The following is a 25109-nucleotide window of genomic DNA, read 5'->3' on the forward strand; positions in this document are numbered from 1 at the left end:
TTTATATATTTTTAAAAATTGATGAAGAAGCTCTGATAAAACCTATTGGAGGAACTGTGCTTGCTGTGCTGAAGGACAGAAGGTGTGTGGCAATATTTTCTTGTTTGTGCATTACTGACTTAGCTCTGCAAAGATTGGTGTCAGATTGTTAGAATACTCCCAGTACATTCAGAGACAGTCAAAGTGACCAGGGAATGCCTCAAGAGAAATAGAGATTAAATATAAACAGGCACCAACTCAAGTCTCGAGTGATGACGGAGGTGCATTTTAAGTTCCATGGAAATCTCACTGGGCGGGCCCATTTTCCCACTCTGGCAACAGAGGTTGACACCACTTCAGACAAGTATTCCAACCTGTACATGTATGTGGGCTTATTCCTGAGCCTCCTGGCCATTCTCCTCATCCTGCTCTTCACAATGCTCCTTCGGCTCAAACATGTCATCTCACCCATCACCTCTGAGAGCACAGAAAGTGTTCCCCAATTCACAGATGTAGAGATGCAAAGTCGCATCCCCACTCCTTAGAGCCAGGATGAAAGTGAGCTTTAGCGGATCTCAGTGAACCCTTGTACATGCATATCCAGGAAAGCCTGCTCTCTTGCATGAAGCTTCCCATGTAGGGAATCAACAAGTTGTTCATTTAATAAGCTGTTCATGTTTTCTTTGTGTTATTATTCATCTTGACTCTGCTTGTGAGATATCTAAGAGGTTAAAGACTCATTCTTTGAAAGGAATATAGGAAATGGCAGCTGGTTGGGAGGGCAGGTTCCCATAGTAACCAAAGAGAGCCTGGACCCTGAACAACTCTCAGACCACAGAAATTCATATGCAGCAGTTGTAAAAAAACACTGGATCCCTGGAAGCTCCAAAAATAAGGAGGATTTGCCTTCGAAAGGACTGATTGTTCAAAGAAGGGACTCCAAGAAAAGGACAAGTTTTAATTTAGTACTTCAGCCCTAAAGAATCACCTCTACTGACATGCAGCCAAATTATGTCAGAGGTTAACAGAAGGGACCACTAACCCTTTCCCAAATGAGCAATGATTTGATCATCTTAGGCCATCAGGTTCGTCCCAAATGAAAGATTTAAAGAAACTGTTAAAGAGTAAATTTGCAGAAAGAATTTTCTAGTAAACAAACCAATCTAGAGAGGAAAAATGTGCATATAATATCTGTGTTAATTCTATTACTGGACTTTTAAAAACTCGGATAATGGTAGATGTATTGCTAAAATCTAGAACAACGAACTGCCTCCAAATCAAGGGAAAATTAAATCAAAATATTCTCATGATAATGAACCCAACACTATACATGCGGGTTCTTTGCCTTTTTCTCCCTCCCCATCGCACCCCAGGATTGAGTTACACACAAATATGAACTTGTTGTTTGTTCAAAGGTGGCCTTGGCAAAGAAGACTCCCTGTACTTTAAAGCAGAAATGAAGTGACCTTGGGTGTTCAGTGGTTAAATGATTATGGCTTAGGACAAAACATTCAAGCCTTCTGGGTCCCAGGATTTTTTCTGAAAAATGATCAGAGAGCTATTTCATCCATCACTAGACTCTTTTCATATCTGAGTATAAGAAAAGCAGAGAGACAAAGGAGGAAAGGACTAAACAACACCCTCTAACAAATCCTTATTGAGATCAATGTCCTCAAGTGTCACTTTTATATTTCCGAGAAAATGCTTCTTCCTTCCTGATCCCTGCCAAAAAATGGAGTGTTTCACTTATTATCTATGAGAGAAGTATATTTTGAAAAATTCCATTCTCATAAGTAGCCCTAGTATGCCAGTAGTAGAGAGAGAATTTAATTTTTAAAATTAACTTTCCAAAGGGGAACCAAAGGAGATGAGTACCATTTACAAATTAGAATTTAGAAAGCTATTCGTATTCTTGCCACCAAAGGACTAGTAGACCTGTGTCAAATTCTACCTGCTAAAAAAGAAATCAGTTCTCCCTTGCACCTAACAGGTAGTCATCAAATTTCACAGAGTGCTCCCTCGGGAATTGTAGTGGTAGTAAGAAATGGAATAGATGTTAGGTTAATGCCACCTTCACCAGACATGTAGCTCTCTATAGTCTGTAACCAATTTAGATTGGCCCCTTTACTCCAATCTAAATCTAGCTTGGTGGTGAAATTCCCAAGTGCTTTCCACTTTTATACGCAGTCATTTGCCAATGCTCCACTCTCCAAGGGGCTGCAAAGTGTGAAATCCCCACATGCAGAGCTAAACTTAGCAGCAAGGCTGATTCTGCCACACCTGTTAGCACTGTGCTCTGTCAGAGATGGCAGCTGCAGTCTAGACCATTCAGAACAAATTATCAGGTAGGCTAAGTCTTGGATAGGGTGTACAGTTCCCTTTTGGCTTTATATTTTCCGAAACCCAAAGTAACTCATTATTACATCTTGGTTTAAGTTATACATTTACTCAACACCTAGATTCCATGGACCCTTTAAATTTTGAGTTCTTGGCAGCCATACATGGACTTCGTCACAGGCTGGGAATACACCCCAAAACTTCTTAAAGACACACATCTCCCTTCATGCTAGGCTCTCCCTTTTGTGCCCACAGTATTTGAATGTACTTTATAGTTGAGCAGTCAATGGCTGGATAAATGATGGAACTGATTACACTTTCAACAGCTGTGAATAGCAAGATGCCCAATACCTTGTTGCTGAATCTGATGAAGACACAGACTGCAAATCTATTCCCTGCCCACCTGACCTCTCCAACTCAAATTTCAGGAGATTAAAACTGCTTTTTAAGGACTGAATTGGATGAAGAATTCTAATTTATGATTAGGTTACTCCCCTGGAAAACAACCACCCTCTTTCATCACAACTACCCCAGGGGATCCAGATCTTCACTGAGCATTAACCAAAGCACACAGCACAGATTACACTAAAACAGCAGCATAACCCCCTCCCCCCACCCCAGTTTCCAGTGATAACATAAATGGAGACAGTTTTAAGTAGATATGTCATTATGATGACTCATATGGTATTTAATCTTTAGGAAAATAAACTGAATGTTCTCATTCTAGCAAACTTACTATAAAGAAAATAAGTTTTCCACTTATATTAACTTATATTATATCCCCCAATGTATTCATTAACATATATTGCTGCTCAAGGAAGCAACTAGAGTAACCCATGGGCATAATTTAAATTTATCCTTCTATCCAAAATGCTGACTTGGCAATTCCCTCCCCCAGCCCACCCCCCAAAAATTGCACGTTAGCTGATATATAAAGAGGTACGTTATTTATATATAGGTGTGCTCTGTTTTAGGATGAAGAGAACACGTCACTTTTTGTTTTGCTAAACCATATGAAATTGCCATTTTTCTAGGCCAAAAATGCTCAAATATCAGCAATTTCATATAATTCAACCTAACGTATAGACTCACCACACGAATTCTTTAAATAGTAAATGTTTAAAAAGAATATATGTTTAAACATGTTTTTAATATGTTTAAAAATCATTTAATTTCTGAAAATGTACTTTGTATATACTTCAGAATCATGGGTTGTATAAAACAAGGTATATTGTAAAAGGCTTATGTATTATGTATTAGGCAGGAAATACTAAGGTTAATCAAGTAAAGATGGATTCATCCAGCCATCCTTTCCATCCATGCCAAATCTGAAGCTTTGGACTCATAACTGAGTTTCACCACTGCAGATCCCACTGTACTTACTAAGTAGGTATAAGGGGTCCATTTAAACCATACATTTAAGTGGTTATATTTAGTAATACATTTTATTCACCTGCATTTGTACAAAAGAAGAACTTTTTTAACAAAATGAAGTCTAATGTAGAAAAAGTGTGGGTTTCTTTTGTTTGAAATCATTAATATTTAAAATAGATTTATAATGTATAAAAACAGAAATATATTTGCATAATATTTGGCATGTAATTTTTGATCCCTGGACAATAAATGGTAACTGTTTGGTTTGCTGATAACACATATCTATTATCTGAAGAATGTAAAGAGAATGACATTAATCTCTTCATCCCAGTATAAATTGTGACAATTGCACATTTGTGAAACTCATAATTTTGAGGTCTCGTTATTTTTCCTTATTCCCTAATTTCCCAGTTTTTATTCTCTCCCCACTTGCAAACCGGTGCATTCGTTTGTTTAATAGTAAGATGTGAAAAATGAATGACTCCCAGCTGTCCATGAGTGTGATGTGAAGGGAGAATGAGAGAGATAAGGCTTCTAAAGTACCAATAGCCTTCCACATCCCCCACCTTAGGATATATTTTTTAAATGTAGCTTCCATTTTGTATTTTCTTAATTTGGTCCTCACAGCAACCCTGTGAGTAGTGAGTAGAGGTTTTATGAAGTCTGTTTGACAAAAGCGGACACAGGTACAGAAAGATTCATGAGTCATTCACAGTTACACAGAGGCAGAGTCAACATTACACTGCAAGTATTTGGACCCCTAGTTTAGTGTTCATTCCACTATACTTTGCTTTCAGAGCACTGAATAGATATTTCAAAACTATCCATTCTATAACACTCCAAGTTCTGCAAATAATTGGGGTCTGTAGTTGATTAACTCCCTATATCCAATAATTCAAAACAAATAAGCACAATTCTGCCATCTCTCCAAATAATTTTGTAGCTACAGGAAGACACATGAAAAGGCTATGGGAAAGTTTGCACAAAGGTACACCCTGCAGCTTTAATTTGCATTGATGAAGGCAATTGGCAGAAATATGGATGGATTATCACCCACAATGCAAATCCCAGTCCTCCGATAGTTGAATTTAATATTCATAGTCAATGCTGGTTCTGAATATGTATGATTGTTATCTCTTTCTTCCCCCCACTCCAGAAATGACAACACCTACTCTTAGCAATAGTGTTCTTATTTAAAATTGTATAAAGTTTTGAGTATTCACAGCAATTCCATTTGTGCTCTATAATAAAAGCTATGCCATTAAAAGGGAAAGAAGGTAATTACTGACTAGAGAAGCTTCCTCTAGCCACAAAGATTGAATTGTAGAAAAAAAGAGACAAAAACATGAAACACATGTAGAATAGGAAAAGGAAATGCACATAATAAATATAGGTGGGAAGATTTTGAAGAATAACTTGAGCAATTTGAGGTATTCCAATTCATTTTCATAGCAGGTATTTATTGATTAAATCATACAATAATAAAAGAGAGAGATTATACAACATACTGGGCCAGTTTCTGCAGGCATCTAACGGTTTGCAATCAAAAAGTTTGCAATCTGGCAAAGATTATAAATACTGGAATTCACTCATACATTCATTCAGTAAACATTTATTCAGCACACAGTCTACACCCTGGTGTAGGTTATAGCCTACTAGGATGGACAATACCAACCAAATAATCACAAGAATACTGTGTTATAAAGGAGAAGTATAGGGTGCTTGGGTACATATAAAGTGGAGTGGGTGCTGTGTAGCCTGGCCTAGAGTGACAGGAAACATTTTACTAAGAAAATAATATCTAGGCTAAAATCTCGTGAATGAGTAAAGGGAGAGAGTAGGGCAAATATTCCACAGAGAGAACAGCATGTATAAATGTTCTGGGGTCAAATAAACTTGACACACTTGAAGAAGCACAGTGAATAAGGGGGAGAAGTCTCCAGAAGGATGGAAATGTTGACAGGGACCAGAACATGCAGGACCTTGTGGGAAGTGCTATAGATTTTTAACTTTATTATAAGCATAGAGAAGAGAATTCTGGCAGCAGTATAGAGAGGATGCAAGAGGGATCAGTTGAAGGGCCGTGACAGTGATTCAGGAGAAAGGTAGTAATGTCTTAGACTTATCACTCAGCAAGTGGTAATTGGTAGGGAAAAAGAGAAGTTGATCAGCATTACATGGTGATGAACTGGCTAAGTGCGGTAGGTAAGAAGGAAGAGTCTAGAATGATTTACAGGTTTCTGGTTTGAACAAGGGTCTGGTGACTCTGTTCACTGAGATAGAGAGCAATGGGGGAAAATCAGGTCAAGGGAGAGATGAATTCAGTTTAGGTCATATTTAGTTTGAAATATCTTTGCGATATCCAAGTGCAGATGTTAAGTATGTGGTTAAATATAAGGGTCTGAATGCAGAAGAGAGGTTTAGGCTGAAGACATAAATTTAGGAGGTATTAATGGACGAGATTTCCCAGGGAGGGGTTATAGAGTAGACTGAAGAAGGAATGACAATAATGTACACTGAATATTCCCAAACATTCTCCTCCCCTGTTTTTTGAAGGCTTAGTCACTTGTCAAGCAGGGTTGAGAAAGAAGATTACTTTTAAGGGTTCTCAAACTAAGGCAAATTGCCCAGAGATACTTGGGAATAGGAGAAGTAGAAGAGTGGGTCAGGGCCAAAGTCCTTGGAGGAGAAGTAAGACTCCCAGGTGGGGAGACAAAATACAAACATTAAGTACAAAAGGTAGGAGCAGGACTATAAATAAGAAGGAAATAGAGCCAATGATTGGAAGTCAGAAACCAGTGGAGCAGTGTAGGTACACGTCAGGAAGAGGGTCTTGAGAGGTTGCAGTGAACAAGGGTGAGTTGTCAAACGCAGTTATATAGTTGTATTGATCATGATTCTGGCAGAAAACACATGGCATTCTCAAAAAGGGTGGGTAAAGAAACTTTAATGGAGGAACTATTTACAAAGAAGTGGCCAGGGTTAAGGGGCCACTAAGAGATGACAAAACACCCCAGGACTAGCAGCAGCTGGAAGCTATTACTACTCCTAGGCTTGAAAGGGGAAGGAGAGGAAGCTGTGATTGGAATCTGGCATACAATGTAGCCATGAGAAAGAAACTAACAATCAGTAGCCTCAGGTAGAGAAACAAAACCAGTAGGAAGCTGGAAGAATAAAAACCGCAAACATTTTTCTCCTCCACCTTTCATTCTGCTAGTGCAGACTGAACCCACTTAGAAGCCAGAAGGCAAGCAATGTGGGGTGATGCAGTTTGTAAAGGTCAACCCCTGAGAGCTAAGAGGAGGGTGGAGAAAGTTCATGAATGGATATGGAGGAGAGAACAGAAAATATCTGGCACAGAAGTAAATAGGCATGTTGGGATGGCTTAAAAATGAGACTTGTGGTTTACTTTATATGATTTTACCATAAAAACTATACTAAAACATACTATAGATTTTCAAAGGAAGTATATCATTCAGAGGACAATCAGAAAAAAGTCAAGACTACTCTAGCTATTTCAAATAGAAGGTATTTAATACAAGGAATTGATAATGCATACGATAGAAGACAAATGGGGGATAATAAAGCAACCTAGAGATTAGCAAAAGCAGAAAGAAAGCTACCACTAACCCCAGGGTTTAAGAAACAATGAAAGAAGGTGATACTACCAGAGACCAGAAGCTGGGCCCCTTTTTGGTCCCTAGCATCATGGAGGGGCCTGCCTGGAGTGAGATGAGATCGTAGAAGGAGCTACTTGGTGAAATCTGAGCCCTCAACAGAAAAGGCTCTCTGATGGGAGCTACAACCATGGAGGAGAAAGATTTTAAGCCATTTCTGGTAAAGCATGGAGTGATTGATTAATGATGTCTTTTGTGGTAGAAAAGATAACAGAGGCATGCATGCTACATATCTTTCATCATGAACATAGATATATTTCCTTATATCACATCTGTGTACCATGGATATATAAAATGTTAGATTAAGGCCGGGCACGGTGGCTCACGCCTGTAATCCTAGCACTCTGGGAGGTCGAGGCAGGTGGATCGCTGGGGGTCAGGAGTTCGAGACCAGCCTGAGCAAGAGTGAGACCCTGTCTCTACTAAAAAATAGAAACAGATGATCTGGCCAACTAAAAATATATATAGAAAAAATTAGCCAGGCATGGTGGCACATGCCTGTAGTCCCAGCTACTTGGGAGGCTGAGGCAGGAGGATCGCTTAAGCCCAGGAGTTTGAGGTTGCTGTGAGCTAGGCGGACGCCACGGCACTCACTCCAACCCGGGCAACAGAGCAAGACTCTGTCTCAAAAAAAAAAAAAAAAAAAAAAAAAAATGTTAGATTAAGAGCTAGGGTCAGGCCAGATGCTGTGACTCACGCCTGTAATCCTAGCACTCTGGGAGGCCGGGGCAGGCTGATTGAGCTCAGGAATTTGAGACCAGCCTGAGCAAGAGCCAGACCCCGTCTCTACTAAAAATAGAAAGAAATGATTTGGACAGCTAAAAATATATAGAGAAAAATTAGCCGGGCACAGTGGCGCATGCCTGTAGTCCCAGCTACTCAGGAGGCTGAGGCAGGAGGTTTGCTTGAGCCCAGGAGTTTGAGGTTGCTGTGAGCTAGGCGGACGCCAAGGCACTCTAGCCCGGGCAACAGAGCAAGATTCTGTCTCCAAAAAAAAAAAGCTAGGGGCAGAATTTCTTTTAGGAAAACTGGTCTTGATCTGGCAAAACACTGTAATAGGCCATTTTAATTATAGAAAGATAATCCACAGAGTATATCTGTGGTTGGGCTAGAAGCAAAAAAACAAAGGTTAAACTATTGTTAGAGCCGGTTCCCCTCGGCCCCAGGAACAGAGAGGCAGAGTCACCGAGGCTGCAAAAGGCAAAGGAGTTTATTGACTAGCTCGAGCTAGGGTCCAAGTCCCAGAGAACCAAGGCAGTAGCCTCTCCACAAACTAGGACCCCGACCTGGGGTAAAAACTAAGTTTTTATACTTTTCAGCAGATTACATGCACTGGACATACCATCCCACCTTCCTCCCTTAGTTCATTTGCTCCTTCAAAAATGGCCGATCGTCTTGGCTCCTGATCGGTTGGTTTCCAAGCTGCGGGCCTAGATTCTGATTGGTTGGTTTCCAAGCCATGGGCCTGGCTTCTGATTTGTTGGTTTCCAAGCCGGAGGACTGGCTTCTGATTGGTTGGTTTCCAAGCATGGGCCTGGCTCCTGATTGGTTGGTTTCCAAGCTGCAGGCCTGGCTTCTGATTGGTTGGTTTCCAAGTCACGGGTCTGGCTTCTGATTGCTCGGTTTCCAAGCCACGGGTGTGCCTTCTCATTGGTTGGTTTACAAGTCGCGAGTCCAGTTTCTGATAGGTTGGTTTCCAAGCCACGGGTCTGGCTTCTGATTGGTTGGTTTCCAAGCCGCGGGCCTGGCTTCTGATTGGTTGGTTTCCAAGCCCCGGGTCTGGCTTCTCATTGGTTGGTTTCCAAGCCCCGGGTCTGGCTTCTGATTGGTTCGTTTCCAAGCCGTGGGTCTGGCTTCTGATTGGCTGGTTTCCAAGCCCGGGCCTGGCTCCTGATTGGTTGGTTTCCAAGCCCCGAATCTGGCTCCTGATTGGTTGGTTTCCAAGCCATGGGCCTGGCTTCTGATTGGTTGATTTCCAAGACCCGGGTCTGACTTCTGATTGGTTGGTTTCCAAGCCCGAACCTGGCTCCTGATTGGTTGGTTTCCAAGCCCGGGCCTGGCTCCTGATTGGTTGGTTTCCAAGCCCCGTGTCTGGCTCCTGATTGGTTGGTTTCCAAGCCCCGGGTCTGGCTCCTGATTGGTTGGTTTCCAACCCTGGGACTGGCTCCTGATTGGTTGGTTTCCAAGCCCCGGGTCTGGCTCCTGATTGGTTGGTTTCCAAGCCCCAGGTCTGGCTTCTGATTGGTTGGTTTCCAAGGCATGGGTCTGGCTTCTGATTGGTTGGTTTCCAAGCCGCGGGCCTGGCTTGTGATTGGTTGGTTTCCAAGCCCGGGCCTGGCTCCTGATTGGTTCGTTTCCAAGCCCCAGGTCTGGCTTCTGATTGGTTCATTTCCAAGCTGTGGGACTGGCTTCTGATTGGTCGGTTTTGAAACAACGGGCGTGGCTTCTCATTGGTTGGTTTCCAAGTCGTGGGTCTGGCTTCTCGTTGGTTGGTTTCCAAGCCGCGGGCCTGGCTTCTGATTGGTTGGTTTCCAAGCCGCGGGTCTGGCTTCTGATTGGTTGGTTTCCAAGCCGCGGGCCTGGCTTCTGATTGGTTGGTTTCCAAGCCCCGGGTCTGGCTTCTGATTGGTTGGTTTCCAAGCCCGGACCTGGCTCCTGATTGGTTGGTTTCCAAGCCCCGGGTCTGGCTTCTGATTGGTTCGTTTTCAAGCTGTGGGACTGGCTTCTGATTGGTTGGTTTCCAAGTCGCGGGTCTGGCTTCTCATTGGTTGGTTTCCAAGCCGCGGGCCTGGCTTGTGATTGGTTGGTTTCCAAGCCACGGGTCTGGCTTCTCATTGGTTGGTTTCCAAGCCCGGACCTGGCTCCTGATTGGTTGGTTTCCAAGCCCCGGGTCTGGTTTCTGATTGGTTGGTTTCCAAGTCGTGGGTCTGGCTTCTCGTTGGTTGGTTTCCAAGCCGCGGGCCTGGCTTCTGATTGGTTGGTTTCCAAGCCGCGGGTCTGGCTTCTGATTGGTTGGTTTCCAAGCCGCGGGCCTGGCTTCTGATTGGTTGGTTTCCAAGCCCCGGGTCTGGCTTCTGATTGGTTGGTTTCCAAGCCCGGACCTGGCTCCTGATTGGTTGGTTTCCAAGCCCCGGGTCTGGCTTCTGATTGGTTCGTTTTCAAGCTGTGGGACTGGCTTCTGATTGGTTGGTTTCCAAGTCGCGGGTCTGGCTTCTCATTGGTTGGTTTCCAAGCTGCGGGCCTGGCTTGTGATTGGTTGGTTTCCAAGCCACGGGTCTGACTTCTCATTGGTTGGTTTCCAAGCCCGGACCTGGCTCCTGATTGGTTGGTTTCCAAGCCCCGGGTCTGGTTTCTGATTGGTTTGTTTCCAAGCCGTGGGTCTGGCTTCTGATTGGTTGGTTTCCAAGCCCGGGCCTGGCTCCTGATTGGTTGGTTTCCAAGCCACGGGTCTGGCTTCTGATTGGTTGGTTTCCAAGCCACGGGCTTGGCTCCTGATTGGTTGGTTTCCAAGCCCCGGGCCTGGCTCCTGATTGGTTGATTTCCAAGCCCCGGGCCTGGCTTCTGATTGGTTGGTTTCCAAGCCACAGGACTGGCTTGTGATTGGTTGGTTTCCAAGCCATGGACTGGCTCCTGATTGGTTGGTTTCCAAGCCGTGTACTGGCTTCTAATTGGTTGGTTACAAGCGATACTGGGAACATACGCCATGCACAAACTGTTCATGCGCTGATCATGCCTTGCCCTTCTTATCTGATTAGTTGGTTGGAGGGCCCTGGAACTCTCCAGCCCTTTATCAGGAAGTAACTTGCGGTTATCTCCCCGGGGCCTTGTTTTCCTTAACATTAGTGAAGCCTGTCATGGCTCTACTTAAGCTAAGCACCAAGCCAGCAAGCCATATTTACAGAAGCAGAACTAGGCTGTTAGCTTCTCACATCCAGTAAGCCCAGCCTATCATGGATTTACCCTTGCTCTTATACCTGTTTTTCATTCTGATTAACTATATTTATCAAACAACTAAAAGCAAGCACAGTCACAGAAGCAAATAGCATCAGTTAGAATCAAAGAGAGCACACATTTTTTTTTAAAACAATTCCTGTTCTTCATTATGACAAAAGAAATGAACAGATATTTGAATGGTTGTTGGGCGTGAACCAGAGGTGAGAGGTGAAGAATACAAAGTAGAAGGAGCCTCGCAACATGTTAGGAGGCTGGAGACCAAGCAGAAGAGTAACCAGTGAAGATTCTTCCCTTAGAAGAACAGCAGTGGTGAATGTTTAATTTTAAGACTTTTGCTGTGATGTCCTAAAATATAATCCTCCTCCATGCCCCTAAACTTCATTAAAGTCTAGAGATAGCAGTACTTTTGGTAAGTGAAGGGACTGTGATGGTATCTTGAGTGATAACATGGTGCAGAAAAGAAACCACACACACAGAAGACAAAACAGAGAGCAAAAATAGTGAATTTAGTAAAAGCAGGAACTTGAATCCAAAGGTAAATAAAAGAAATACAAGACTTTCCTTTACTCCCAACCTAACATTCTAAACTCATTAGATGCCTGAAGACAGGCAGGCTAATTACATGTCTAAACCAAACCCTTCAAAATTTAACATTTTAAACTACTGGAATATCTAATATTTGCTCAACAATCTGATATATTAATTTGTAAATGATGCTGAAATCTGCTAGCTAATTCTAACATTGGTTTCTTTTTTTTTTTGAGACAGAGTCTCGCTTTGTTGCCCAGGCTACAGTGAGTGCCGTGGCGTCAGCCTAGCTCACAGCAACCTCAAACTCCTGGGCTTAAGCTATCCTACTGCCTCAGCCTCCTGAGTAGCTGGGACTACAGGCATGCGCCACCATGGCCAGCTAATTTTTCTATATATATATTTTTTAGCTGTCCATATAATTTCTATTTTTAGTAGAGATGAGGTCTCGCTCTTGCTCAGGCTGGTCTCGAACTCCTGACCTCGAGAGATCCACCCGCCTCAGCCTCCCAGAGTGCTAAGATTACAGGTGTGAGCCACCGCGCCCGGGCATAATTCTAACATTTTTTATACTCTAGAGTTCAGACTTGTGGGTAGAGAATGTTCTGGAGAATAAGAGATACTGACATCAAACCTTTGAAAAATGTCCACAATAAAGTGGTAGAGACTTAACCTACATAGTTTCAAAGGACAGAACTAGGACCAACATATAGAATCGAAAGGAAATAGAGTTTATAGGTAAAGAATTTTGGCTCAGTGTAGTCAGGCTTTCTTGCAAAATAGAATATTGTTGACACAGTTAAAGTAGAGGCTGATGGCCATATCTATCAAAGATAATGATAATAATAAGTGCTAGCATACTTTGGAGATTTATTATGTGTCAATCTCTGTGCTTGATATTGTACATGCACACTGAACAAAAGCCTCCAAAGTAGGTATTGTTATTATTCCTATTTTATCTATGAGATAGTGAGGTTTAGAAATGTTAAATAACTTGCCCCAGTCACACAGCTAATAAGTGATATAGAACTGAGACTCTCACTCATAGTCAACTGACTCCAGAACCTATATACTATCATAATGCCTGCTAAGTCCTGTAGAAGGGATTTTTCTATTGGCTAGGAAGTTAAATCAGATGATCTGGGGACTTTTAAGACGCTGTATGTTTGTGCATGTATATGTAAATATGTCCATGTATAAATATGTATACATATATATACACAGTATGTATATGTCTATATCTCCATACATAAAACCCACACATACATTTGTATGTAGCTATATCTCCATAAATAGGACATATATATATACATATATATATATTTCCATACATAAAACACTAGAGAAAGAAACTCCTTAATCCAAGTAAAAGATGGCCCTCTCAATAGCAAAAAATCAGCACAAATTGAAATCACTACAAAGTGAGAGGTGGTTTGTAAAATTTTGGTTGACAAGACATGGGAAATGGCCATGTCACTATGTTCTCAGTGACCAAGTCCTATGTAGTAGAGCTAGATAGCCTGGAAGTTATGAGTAGGATGTAAAGAGACATCAGTTACCACAATTGTACTGTAACACTAGACCATCTGGAAGCTGAATCAACACAACGTCTTTTAAAAAGAGACAAAGAATTGGTCATTGTTTATGAAGCAAAAGCACTTGTTTTTAAACTTATGAAATCTTTTAAGCCTATAGAAAAGTGGAAAAAACTATTAGAAAACAAACAGCCATTTTACCTGTGAATCCATTACTATGCTTTGGCAAGTCTTAACATTTTGCCGTATTAGCTTCAGATTTTTTAAGAGAAATAAAACATAGGCAGAGTTGAAGCCCCTGTGTACTTCTCCATGATCCTATTCCTCTGCCCTAAAGTTAAGCATTTTGAACTAAAACTATCTACCCCCACTCTCAGCTTGGGCACTGAGGACTGAAATTATGTACCCTCCTCTGCCCCTATATACCTTACTGTCTATCATGACATGAGTCTTCCAGGAGACTCTTGTGCAAGAAGATGGCTTGATTGTTCATTATAGGAACTTCCCAAAAGAGTAATTAGCTTTTCAATGGTAAGTGTCAAAAGACAGGTTGTACCTTAAAACTCTTTGCATATCCTTCCTCAAAATCCTCCCCTTGCTGTTTCCACTAATTTTGGACTGCTGTATCATGATCTTTACTCAATCCTAATCAAGTCTCCACATTGAAAGACCCACTCATAAACAAACTGCCAATTCTCAATAAATTCTGACCTTACCTTTCTTCCTCTGAGATACTACCAAAGCTTTGGGGAGTTGGTATTCTCTCTTACAAGCAAACACACTCAACATGTTGTGTTGATAATATTGGAAAAGCCAACATTCAACACTGCTATTCAGACCTTGGTGTTTATCATTACAATGTATAATTTAATTTGTTTCACTACATATATATGTATCCAAAAGTGATATGTAATAATGTTTTTCAATGCATGTTTTTAAATAATATAAATATATCATAATGTCCATATCCTACTACAACTTCTTATGATGATGCTCTTTAAGTTTGTGGTATTTATTATTAATTATCACTGTTGTACTCTATTGTATAAGTATACCACAAGTATTTTATCCATTTTCCTAGATGAATATTTTGTCTGATATTAATGAGCTACATCAGCTTTCTTTTGGTTAGTGTTTCCCAAGTATACATTTTTCCATCCTTTTACTGAAGTATGTATGTTTATATTTAGATATGTATCTCATAAGTAAAATATTAGTCAAATTTAGCTTTCTTATTTTATTTCAAAATGTCTGTTTTAATTGGCTCATTTATATTTACTGGGATTACTAATTTAATTTGGTTTATTACTATTATTTTGTTATTTTTCTTGTTTGTTCTTTGCTCTTTTTATCTATATTTCTTTCAGTTGCTTGAGTTTTTAATTTCCTTTTATTCCCCCTACTTATTTGGAAATTAGGTGTTCTATTTCTATTATATTAGAGAATTATCTTAAAATAGTAAGACATTTTATGATACTCAATGTAAAGGATAAAGTTCATCAATATGTCTAATCTCCTCTTTTGTGATATAAGGAATGCACAATGGAAATCTTTGAGTCCAGTTTCTTTACTCTCATCTTCTATGTTACTGTTTCTGAGCATTTTATTTCCATCTTGTTTTAATTTTTTATTTAATTTCCAGTGGGTGGGATAAAATGGTGGAGCACAGAGGCCATTTGGGGCAGTGAAACTCCTCTTTATGATACTGCATTGGTGGATACATGTCATTATACAGTTGTCCAAATCCGTACAATGTACAATGCCAAGAGTGAACCCTAATGTAAACTATAATTTTGGGGTGATAATGATATGTCAATGTAGGTTTATCAGTTGTAACAAATATATCACTCTGGTGGGGGGTATTGATAACTGGGGAGGCTATGCATGTGAGAGTAGCAGAGAGTATATGAGAAATCTCTGTACCTTCCTCTCGATTTTGCTGTGAACTTAAAACTGCTCGGAACAATGTCTGTTAAAAAAAAACTGACCCTAGACAAATTCAAATCTATAGTGACAGAAAACAGATCCTTGTTTGCTTGGCAAGACGCAGAAGAGAGGGCCCAAGAAAACTTTTGGGGGTGATAGATATGTTTGCTATCTTGATTACGGGGATGCTTTCATTTATATATATTATTTATGTGTATATATATTATATATATATTTACCAAATTATATACTCAAAACATGTGCAGCTCTGATGTTGGAAGTTTTGCTCGTCTGGTGATCCTTGACTGAATGTTCATATTTAAGAATGAGGCACTGAAACACTGAAGTTTACTCACGGTGTCACTGTAGGATGATCAGATATCAGGTCAAAATTTTTAGCATGATGTATAAAACTTTACATCACCTTCCTTGCTCTACTCAATCCTCAGACCCCACTCCTTTCTCTTTCCAATACACTTCAGCTAGATCACATTCTGTTCCCTCTTCCTGGAAAGTGTCTTCTACCTCTGTACCCACTCACCCTTTAAAACAGCTTTATTTATCCCCATTATCCGGCTCTGACACTTTCCTTGATCCCTCCCCCTAGAACACAGTTAATTACTGTTTCCTCTGCGTGATCTCGGTGATTATGATGGTTTCTATTCTTGCATTTAATCCCTCCATTGCAATCCATTTATCTGTATATATGGGTGCACCTTGAGGGAAGACATTCATCTCTACATCCTCAGTAACTAGCATAAACCGCGGGCACACAGTAGACATTCAGTGATACTGGGCGAGTGACTGCATAGCTAAATGTCATACTCTGACTCTAACACTGCACTGTAGCTGACGCTTACAGCTGGATTTGCTCAGTGGGAAGGTCTAATTCCATGACCTGGCCCACCTACTCAGTTCCAACCAGATGCAGTTAATCCTGGTTACCCCCAACTGGGACCTAAAATATATGAAAGACTTAGAGATACTGTGAACATTTTAGTTGCCATTACTGGGAGGTTGCTTTTAGTAAACAAATTGTTCACTTATATGACCTAAATATGATACTAACACTGTTCTTTCTGTATCCATTTACTTACCAAACCTTTTCCTTACTATTCTTCAAATGTTGAATTCTGAAAATTTATGATTTAGTAGAGCCTAAATTCGTGGGATTTTATTTTACATGTGGAAAAGAAGGATAATCATAATAAATTTGGAATAAAACAAATTTGCTTCTAATACTACTTTGTAATCATTTTCATTTTCTAGTAGAATTTCAGGTTGGAATTACTCCATTTGCTTTTCACCAGAGTTTATCATTTTACTTGATCATTTATTAAACTGTGTATGTTCTATTGCTATCACAGTGTTATGGAAATAGTGGTGATGTCACAAATTCAATATTGTAGCATAATTTTGAAAGTAGAAATGAAAATGCAGATAATAAAGAAAACTTCTTGCTTACACTCAAATACATATGGTAATTAGGGAAAGAAAGAGCCATATGAAAATTTTTAAAAGCGAAATTTAAATATTCTGATAGCTATTTCATAATAATTTTATGGAATGAAAATTTTTCATGACAGCTGTGCTCATTTATGTTAGATTCATGTATATAGTCAAGCAAAACAAGGTAGTTACACAGTAATGACTAATGTGATAATGATGAGACTCTACAACAGGGGCAATTAAATATGTATCACTTGCCTTTCATATGTAAATTCCATTACTAACCAAGCATTACTGTTCCCTTGTATTTCTATATAATACTATGATTAATAGGGGTATCAGAATAGAATAACACAAGAAAAGGTCCTTATGTTGCATTTGCAAATTTATAAGAAGCAAAAAATCCAGATCTAAATCACAGCAGAAAATCTTCCTTACCTGGGCAGTTAACAAATAGTTTGAAATGAGAATGCAACCAACATATTAGTATCTAATCTACAATTCAGCTATAATTTTCTGGTGAGTATTGATCTGTTTCCTTTTCTCCAGGAGAAAAATGTGCAAAGTGGTTTTTTTTTTTTTTTTTTTTTGCAGACTCTGGATTTGTATTCTTCTTTCATATCCAGTTATAACATTTGGCCACTTTGCCTAGAATGACTACATCAATAAGTATGCGAATTTACCCCTTAAAGGAAAATGTAGATTTGCTAAGTATTCTGCATTTATTTCACTGAACTATCAAAAGAGTGGGGAAAGCAAGAGAATAGAGGCACCCCAATTAGAAACTCTGCACAGTGGCCTCTCATCAAAATCTTTAAATTTTTTTCAATTTGTTTACTAGAGTCAGTTAGCAATATTCACTTAAGTCTGTACTTGTATATAATCCTCTAATAAGCACAGTGGAAGGAAAACTTGACTGGGCTCCATTCCTGCCTCAAGTAGCATATGTAAACTGGATATGAGACATGATTTAATGAAAGAGCACAAAGGTGTTCTTCATCTCTGTAATGGCACCATTTGTTCAGGTCAAAAACATTGGACATATTCTTGACTACTCTCTCCCATCCACATCCAACCCATCAACAAATCCTGTTGGCTCCACCCTCCAAACATGTCCAAACAACCCACCACTTCTGTTTTTTTTTAAATTAAAAAAATTATAAATATGGAACGCTTCACGAATTTGCGTGTCATCCTTGCGCAGGGGCCATGCTAATCTTCTCTGTATCATTCCAATTTTAGTATATGTGCTGCCGAAGCGAGCACAACCCACCACTTCTTACTGCTTCCCCTGCTACCATCCTGGTTCAGACTATTATCATCTCTCACTAATAGATGAAAGGCAATAACCTCCTTGGTGGCCTCTCTCCTGCTCTTGTCTCTCTGTAGTTTCTATAATCCATAGAACAACCAAAGTAAGCTCTTAAAACTAAATCAGCTCACATTACTCCCTTGCTGAGAATATTCCAAAGGGTTTCTATCACAGTGGAACAAAATTTCAAGGCCCTACCAGACTGATAAGATTTGGATATTTGTCTCCTCAAAAAATCTCATGTTGATATTTGATCTCCAATGTTGGAGGTGGGGCCTGGTGGGAGGTATTAGAGTCATGGGGACAGATGCCTCATGAATGGCTTGATGCCCTCTTTGTGGTAATGAGTGAGTTCTTGCCCTATTAGTTCATGCAAGAGCTGGTTGTTTAAAGGAGCCTGGCACCACCTCCTCTCTCTTGCTTCTTCTCTCGCCATGACACCTGCTCCTCCTTCACCTTCCAGCTTGATTGGAAGCTCCCTGAAACCCTTCCAGGTAGCAGATGCTGGCACCATGCTTCTTGTACGGTCTACAGAATCATAAGCCAAATAAAACTCTTTTCTTTATAAATTACCCAGCCTCAGATATTTCCTTCATAGCAACACAAAACAGACTAAGACACAGATCTACTCTCTACCAATCTCTCTAACCTCATAACACTTTCTAACACTTTCTAACACTTTCTCCACTCCAGCCACACTAGCTTTCCTGCTGTTCTCCAAACACATCACATTTGGGAGAATGAATATACATACAATGGCCAGACCGTATTTAAAAATAGAATTCTGTCATGCCTGTAATCCTAGCACTCTGGGAGGCCGAGGCAGGAGGATCATTTGAGCTCAGGAGTTCGAGACCAGCCTGAGCAAGAGCAGACCCAGTCTCTACTAAAAAAAATAGAAAGAAATTAGCTGGACAACTAAAAAAAAAAATATATATATATGTATATAGAGAGAAAAAATTAGCCGGGCATGGTGGCACATGCCTGTAGTCCCAGCTACTCAGGAGGCTGAGGCAGGAGGATCACTTGAGCCCAGGAGTTTGAGGTTGCTGTGAGCTAGGCGGACTCCACGGCACTCTAGCCCGGGCAACAGAGCGAGACTCTGTCTCAAAAAAAATAAAATAGAACTCTGACCCTCAATCTGCAGAAACTGCTCCAGAAAGCCAATTTACTATCTACAGGTCAAATTTGTAGGAAGTCAGACTAACTATCTCTAGCAACTAATCCAGGAAGCCAAACAACAATCCCTGTAACAATCAACTCAAAATAGCCAGGATTAACTAATAACTGATAGCTTTCCTAATTTTTGCTCCCACTTCCAATTTAGGACCAACCAGAGAAAGCCAATTATGCACCCCCAACTAATCATGTAGGATGCCCTGTTTCTAGTTAGCCTGCCTACGGCTTCTCCATACCAACAGCCTCTAACCAGGTCATACCTGAAACCATCTCTTTTTTCCATGATAAAGCTTCTCCACTCCTCTGCCTTTGAGTCTCTGCCAAATGTAATGGTGGCTGCTGACACCCTTGCTATAACAAGCCCTGAATAAATAGCCTCTGCTTGTGCTCATTTGGGTGGTCTCCTTTATTCCCACATGATTGTTTGTGCCTCATGGTCTTGACACTTTGTTTTTCTGCCTGGAATACACTTCCCCTTTGCATCCTTGCTCATTTAATGAAACCAGATCTCTGTTGCAAAATGACCTCCTCAGAAAGGCCTCCACTTGCCATCCTATCTAAAATATTCTTTTCAAAGCAACTGGTTCTAATCAGTGATTTTCAAAAAAAAAAAAAAAAAAAAAAAAAACAACATATTGGCTAGAAATATTCTATACACTGCTCCACCCTTGCACAAAAAGGGGTGTAAGAACTTAGTGAGCCCAGCAGCCTAACACCTTCTAAGGAGTACCCATAACAATGCTGAACTTTATCTGAGCCCCATGCTCCTGGAAGGCAGCAATAGTTAAGAATTCCCCCCACCCCTTTATATCCTGGCTTACCTCAAAGGACTACTTTGCTCTCATATGTCTCCTGGATGACTACCTTGTTTACCAGCCAGGCTCCCTTTCCTTTCTTTGAGATGTTCCTCATTAATGAACATTCTCCCTATTGCAGTAGCTTGAATAAAATGATCTCTTTAATTGTCCAGGGCATTTTTTTCCTTCATATCTGGAGCTCCTTTCCTTTCCATAATGCCCCTTCCCCGGACCTCCCACCCCCATGTTAATAAGAAAGGTTTTTATTCCTTGACCCAAGTAGATTAGGTGGGCTTACTGTCAGAAAATTTGCTTTGGAGTGAAACTTTCATGCAAGATACTTGTTAAAGTGTTCAAAAAGATGGAGCAGGGACTTTTCTGAGCTTATTGCAACAGTTTGTAGGGCTTTCTTTTGCCTGCTTGCTAATAAATGTTTGTACATGTGGGATAATTTAGTTTAAGACTGCCCTTCATTATAACATACCATGCCCTAGCAAGGTTGTACACTTGAAGACGTATAGTCCTCAACTTCTAAATAGTCAAACCAAACTCTTGTGAATGCCAAATTGGCTTAGGTTAGATTACAACAAAAATATTATTATTATTATTATTTGAGACAGAGTCTCACTCTGTTGCCCAGGCTAGAGTGAGTGCAGTGGCATCACCATAGCTCACAGCAACCTCAAACTCCTGGGCTCAAGCAATCCTCCTGCCTCAGCCTCCTGAGCAGCTGGGGCTACAGGCATGCACCACCATGCCTGGCTAATTTTTTCTATATACTTTTAGTTGTCCGGCTAATTTCTTTCTATTTTTAGCAGAAACAGGGTCTCACTCTTGCTCAGGCTGGTCTTGAACTCCTGACCTTGAGCGATCCTCCAGCCTCGGCCTCCCAGAGTGCTAGGATTACAGGCGTGAGCCAATGTGCCCAGCCTACAACAAAAATATTATAATAAATGGAAATTAATTGTTCAGTATCCACTATTAATAATCAAATGTGTAAATATCTTTTAATTCCCTTTCCTTGTCTCTATTTATTGTCTTCTTTATAATGAAAACTGAGATCATTTATACCCACACAGCTTACTATCTACATTAACATGATTTTATTCTTCCACTGCCTTCATCAGGCATAATTTTATTATTCCAGGAAACTTTTATCAGAAAGATAAAAGTTGCAAATAAACTTATCTTACATTCCAGGAACTTCCTGAAGGAACCATCTTGAAGGTACTGAAAGTTCACTGGTGTCTAAAAATCTTGAACTATTATATCATGATCCTTACCCAATCATATCCAAATCTCTTTCCCCGATTGAAAGACCTAACTTAGACTAGACTTTAAAGTCTTATATATATTCCAACTTCACCCTCCCCACTTAATAGATGCTATTAAGTCTCTGTCGAGGCCGTCCCCTCTACCTCCCTTTCCTTTAGGTAGAATGAACTCAGCTTTATCTCATCAATAGGTTGTTTTAGTGATATTTGGGGAGCCAGCATTTATAATAAGAACTTTCATAGAATCATTTACAAGCTAAATTTCCTTAGCTTGTTATTTCTCACAAGGCCGTTTGATTCTGCAACCAGGAATTTCTTTCCAAAGAGGTTTTTTTCTAATCTAAGCTGCACTGCACCTAACCTAAGTTGGGGAGTGCGATTTCACATTGTGGTGAGCTTTTTCACATCTCTCTCTCTCTCTCTCTCTCTCTCTCTCTGTCTCATGCACGCGTGCATACACACACACACACACACACACACACACACACACACACACACAGTTACTTCTAACCATACACTTGTAGACACAAATCTGCTAGGACCAGTTTGAAGCCCATGTCAATAGTCCAACTGAGAGATGGCAAGGACTCTGCCTAAAGCAGAGGCTGTAAGAATGGGGAGAGCCTACATTTGAGAAACATTAAGGTAAAATTGATAGCATTTTGTGATTAACTAGATTTAACAGTGACAGGGAAAAGCCAAGAACTGCACTGAGGTTTCTAATTTTTTAGAATAGTAGAATTATGCGCCATTCAAAAAAATCCAGAATATTTCTGTTTTAATTGAGATGTTTATTGAGTGTCTGCTATGTGTAACGCACAAGTAAGGAAGAAGAATGGAGGGGGAGAAATTAAGTTAAATTGGAGATTCCTGGAGGATATCAAAGTGGATACAACTAATTAATAGTTAATATTATGGATGCAGAATTCAGAGAAGAAATTGATATGACAAAAAGAGATGTGAGAAACATTTGCATAGATTTCATTACTGAAGCGATAGAGAACATTAAAGATGAGAGAAAAAACTAAAAATGGCTGAAGAGACAGGAAGAAAACTAGGGGAAAAAGTGATGTCACAAAAACTGAAGAAGTAAGGCTCTTTTAGAAAGGAGAAATTGGTTAACAAGGACGAATGTAGAACGATCAACTAGGACTTGCATTTGGCAAATTAGGATATCTTTGGTGGTTTTGGTAAAAAATAGTTGTTTAGTAGAGTGGTGGAGGGAAGAATAAATTATGTAATCCTCATAATCTATTTCAAAGGAAGCTGATAGATTTCAATTACTTTATGCTACTGCCTGGTAAGTTTCATTTTGGGAGATTAATGGTATATTGATTGGAACCTCTCAAGAAGATTCTCTTTAATGAAATGGATGGTTGTTGAAAATGTATTTATTCGACTCTGCATTAACCAGAATCTTGGCCATAGAATGCACTCAATAAATGAAATTTAAATTGAAGATAACATTCATTTATCTCTCTCTCCTCTCTCCTCTCTCTCTCTCTCCATATACATACTTTTTATTGTGTGTGTGTATATACTTTTTATTTTGAAATAAGTAGAAATTCACAGGAGGTTACAAAAGAAGTGTATGGGGAAGTCCCATGTACCCATTCCCTAGCCTCCCTCCATGTTAACTTTTTACACCACTATAATACATTATCAAAACCAAGAAGTTGATATTGGTATAATCCACAGAGCTTATTCAGATTTGAGGTGTTATACATGCACTAATTTGTGTCTGTGTGATTCTGGGCAATATGATCACATATGTAGCCTTGTGTAACCACCACCACAATCAGGATATCCAACTGTACCATCACCATGGAACTCTCTCATGTTACCCCTTTATAGCCTCACTTGTCCTCCTTATCCTTATCCCTAATCTGTGGTAACTACTGATCAGTTCTCCATCGCTATAATTATGCTCTTTCATGAATGTTATATAAATGGAGTCATACACTATCCTTTTAAGACTGATTTTTTTTCACTCAGCCTAATATCCTTGAGGTTCGTCCAGTTGTTGTGTGTATCAATAGTTCATTCTTTTTATGACTGAGTAGTATTCCATAGTTTGTGTGTACCACTGTTTGTTTAAGCACTCACCCTTTGAATTTTTTCTGTGTTATTTTGAATTTGTGGCTATTAGAACCAACCATGTGATTAGAGGGTTGGAACTTTTGCCCCCACCTCTCACCTGGGGAAAGGGAGAGGGGCTGAAAGGTGAAGGGATCACCAATGGCCAATAATTTAATCATTCATACTTACATAATGAAGCCTCCATAAAAACACAAAAGGACTGGGTTTAGAGAGCTTCCAGATTTGGGAAGAACATATCCATGTGCTGAGGGGGTGGCACATAACAATTCCATGGGGACAAAAGCTCCTGCTTTCAGGACCCTTCCAGATCTTGCCCTATATATCTCTTTTTTTTTTTTTTTTTTTTTTTTTTGAGACAGAGTGTCACTTTGTTGCCCGGGCTAGAGTGAGTGCCGTGGCATCAGCCTAGCTCACAGCAACCTCAGACTCCTGGGCTTAAGCGATCCTACTGCCTCAGCCTCCCTAGTAGCTGGGACTACAGGCATGAGCCACCATGCCCGGCTAATTTTTTTGTATATATATTTTTAGTTGGCCAGATAATTTCTTTCTATTTTTAGTAGAGACGGGGTCTCACTCTTGCTCAGGCTGGTCTCGAACTCCTGACCTCGAGCGATCCACCCGCCTCGGCCTCCCAGAGCTAGGATTACAGGCGTGAGCCACCGCGCCCGGCCCTATATATCTCTTTATCTGGCTGCTCATTTGTATCTTTGAAAATATCTTCAGTAATAAATGGGTAAAGGTAAATAAAGTGTTTCCCTGAGTTCTGTGAGCTACTCTAGCAAATTAATTGAACGTGAGGAGGAAGTTTTGGGAACCCCTATTTTTAGCCATTTGGTCACAAGCACAGGTGACAACCTGGGGGTTATGATTGGCATCTCAAGTGGGAGGCAGTTCTGTGAGAGACTGTAATCCCAGCATTTTGAAAGGCTGAGGCAGGAGGATCACTGGGGGACAGGAGTTGGAGATCAGCCTGGGCAACATAGCGAGACCCTGTCTCTACAAAAAAATAATAATAAAAAAATAGCTGGGCATGGTGGTGTACGCCTGTAGTCCCAGCTACTCAGGAGGCTGAGGCAGGAGGATTGCTTGAACCCAGGAGTTTGAGGTTGCAGTGAGCTATGGTGACACCACTGCACTCTAGCCATGACAACAAGAGTGAGACTCTGTCTCACAAAAATAATAATAATATTTTTGGAGGTTGAAGAGATCTATGATCGTGCCACTGCACTCCAGCCTAGGTGACAGAGTAAGACCCTGTCTCAAAAAGAGGAAAAAAAAAAAACCTTAGGAAAGAAATTCTAATGGTGGTTAACAAAGGAGGGGATATAACAAGGCATGTCCAACCTCCTGTCCCACCTCCTGCCCTGTCATGGCTGAGAACTCAGTTTTTAAAGTTTCTCTGGGGTCCCCTTGGCCAAGAGGGGTTTAGTCAGTTGGGGGGGCTTAGGATTTTATTTTTATTTCACATTAGCTATATGGTTTTCTTCAAATATTTTCTTCCACTGTAGTTTGTCTTTTCATCCCTCTTTACAGGGTCTTTTACAGATCAAAAGGTTTGAAATTTTGATGAGATCCAATTTATCAGTTTTTTTTCCTTTTATGGATCATGCTTCTGATGTCAAGTCTAAGAGCTCTTTGCCTAGTGCTAGGCCTCAAAGATTTTCTACCATGCTTTTTTCTCAACGTTT

At 40.3% G+C, this 25109-nt stretch overlaps 1 protein-coding gene and 1 non-coding gene across 2 annotated transcripts; one reads left to right on the forward strand and one right to left on the reverse strand.

Moving 5' to 3' along the window:
• Window positions 1–251: 251 nt before the first annotated feature.
• On the forward strand, window positions 252–524 carry SERTM2 (serine rich and transmembrane domain containing 2). The gene has a single exon (XM_045537733.1). It carries the CDS (start codon window positions 252–254, stop codon window positions 522–524), a length of 273 nt encoding a protein of 90 aa, XP_045393689.1.
• Window positions 525–17918: 17394 nt separating this feature from the next.
• Window positions 17919–18025, reverse strand: LOC123628931. Its single transcript, XR_006731811.1, has one exon. It is a non-coding gene; the product is annotated as a U6 spliceosomal RNA (small nuclear RNA).
• Window positions 18026–25109: the final 7084 nt, after the last annotated feature.

This window comes from Lemur catta, chromosome X (assembly GCF_020740605.2).
Source record: "Lemur catta isolate mLemCat1 chromosome X, mLemCat1.pri, whole genome shotgun sequence".
NCBI classification, from domain to species: domain Eukaryota; kingdom Metazoa; phylum Chordata; class Mammalia; order Primates; family Lemuridae; genus Lemur; species Lemur catta.

Excerpts from the sequence above, each read along its gene's own strand:
- SERTM2 (XM_045537733.1), top strand. The coding sequence starts at position 252 with ATGACGGAGGTGCATTTTAAGTTCCATGGAAATCTCACTGGGCGGGCC.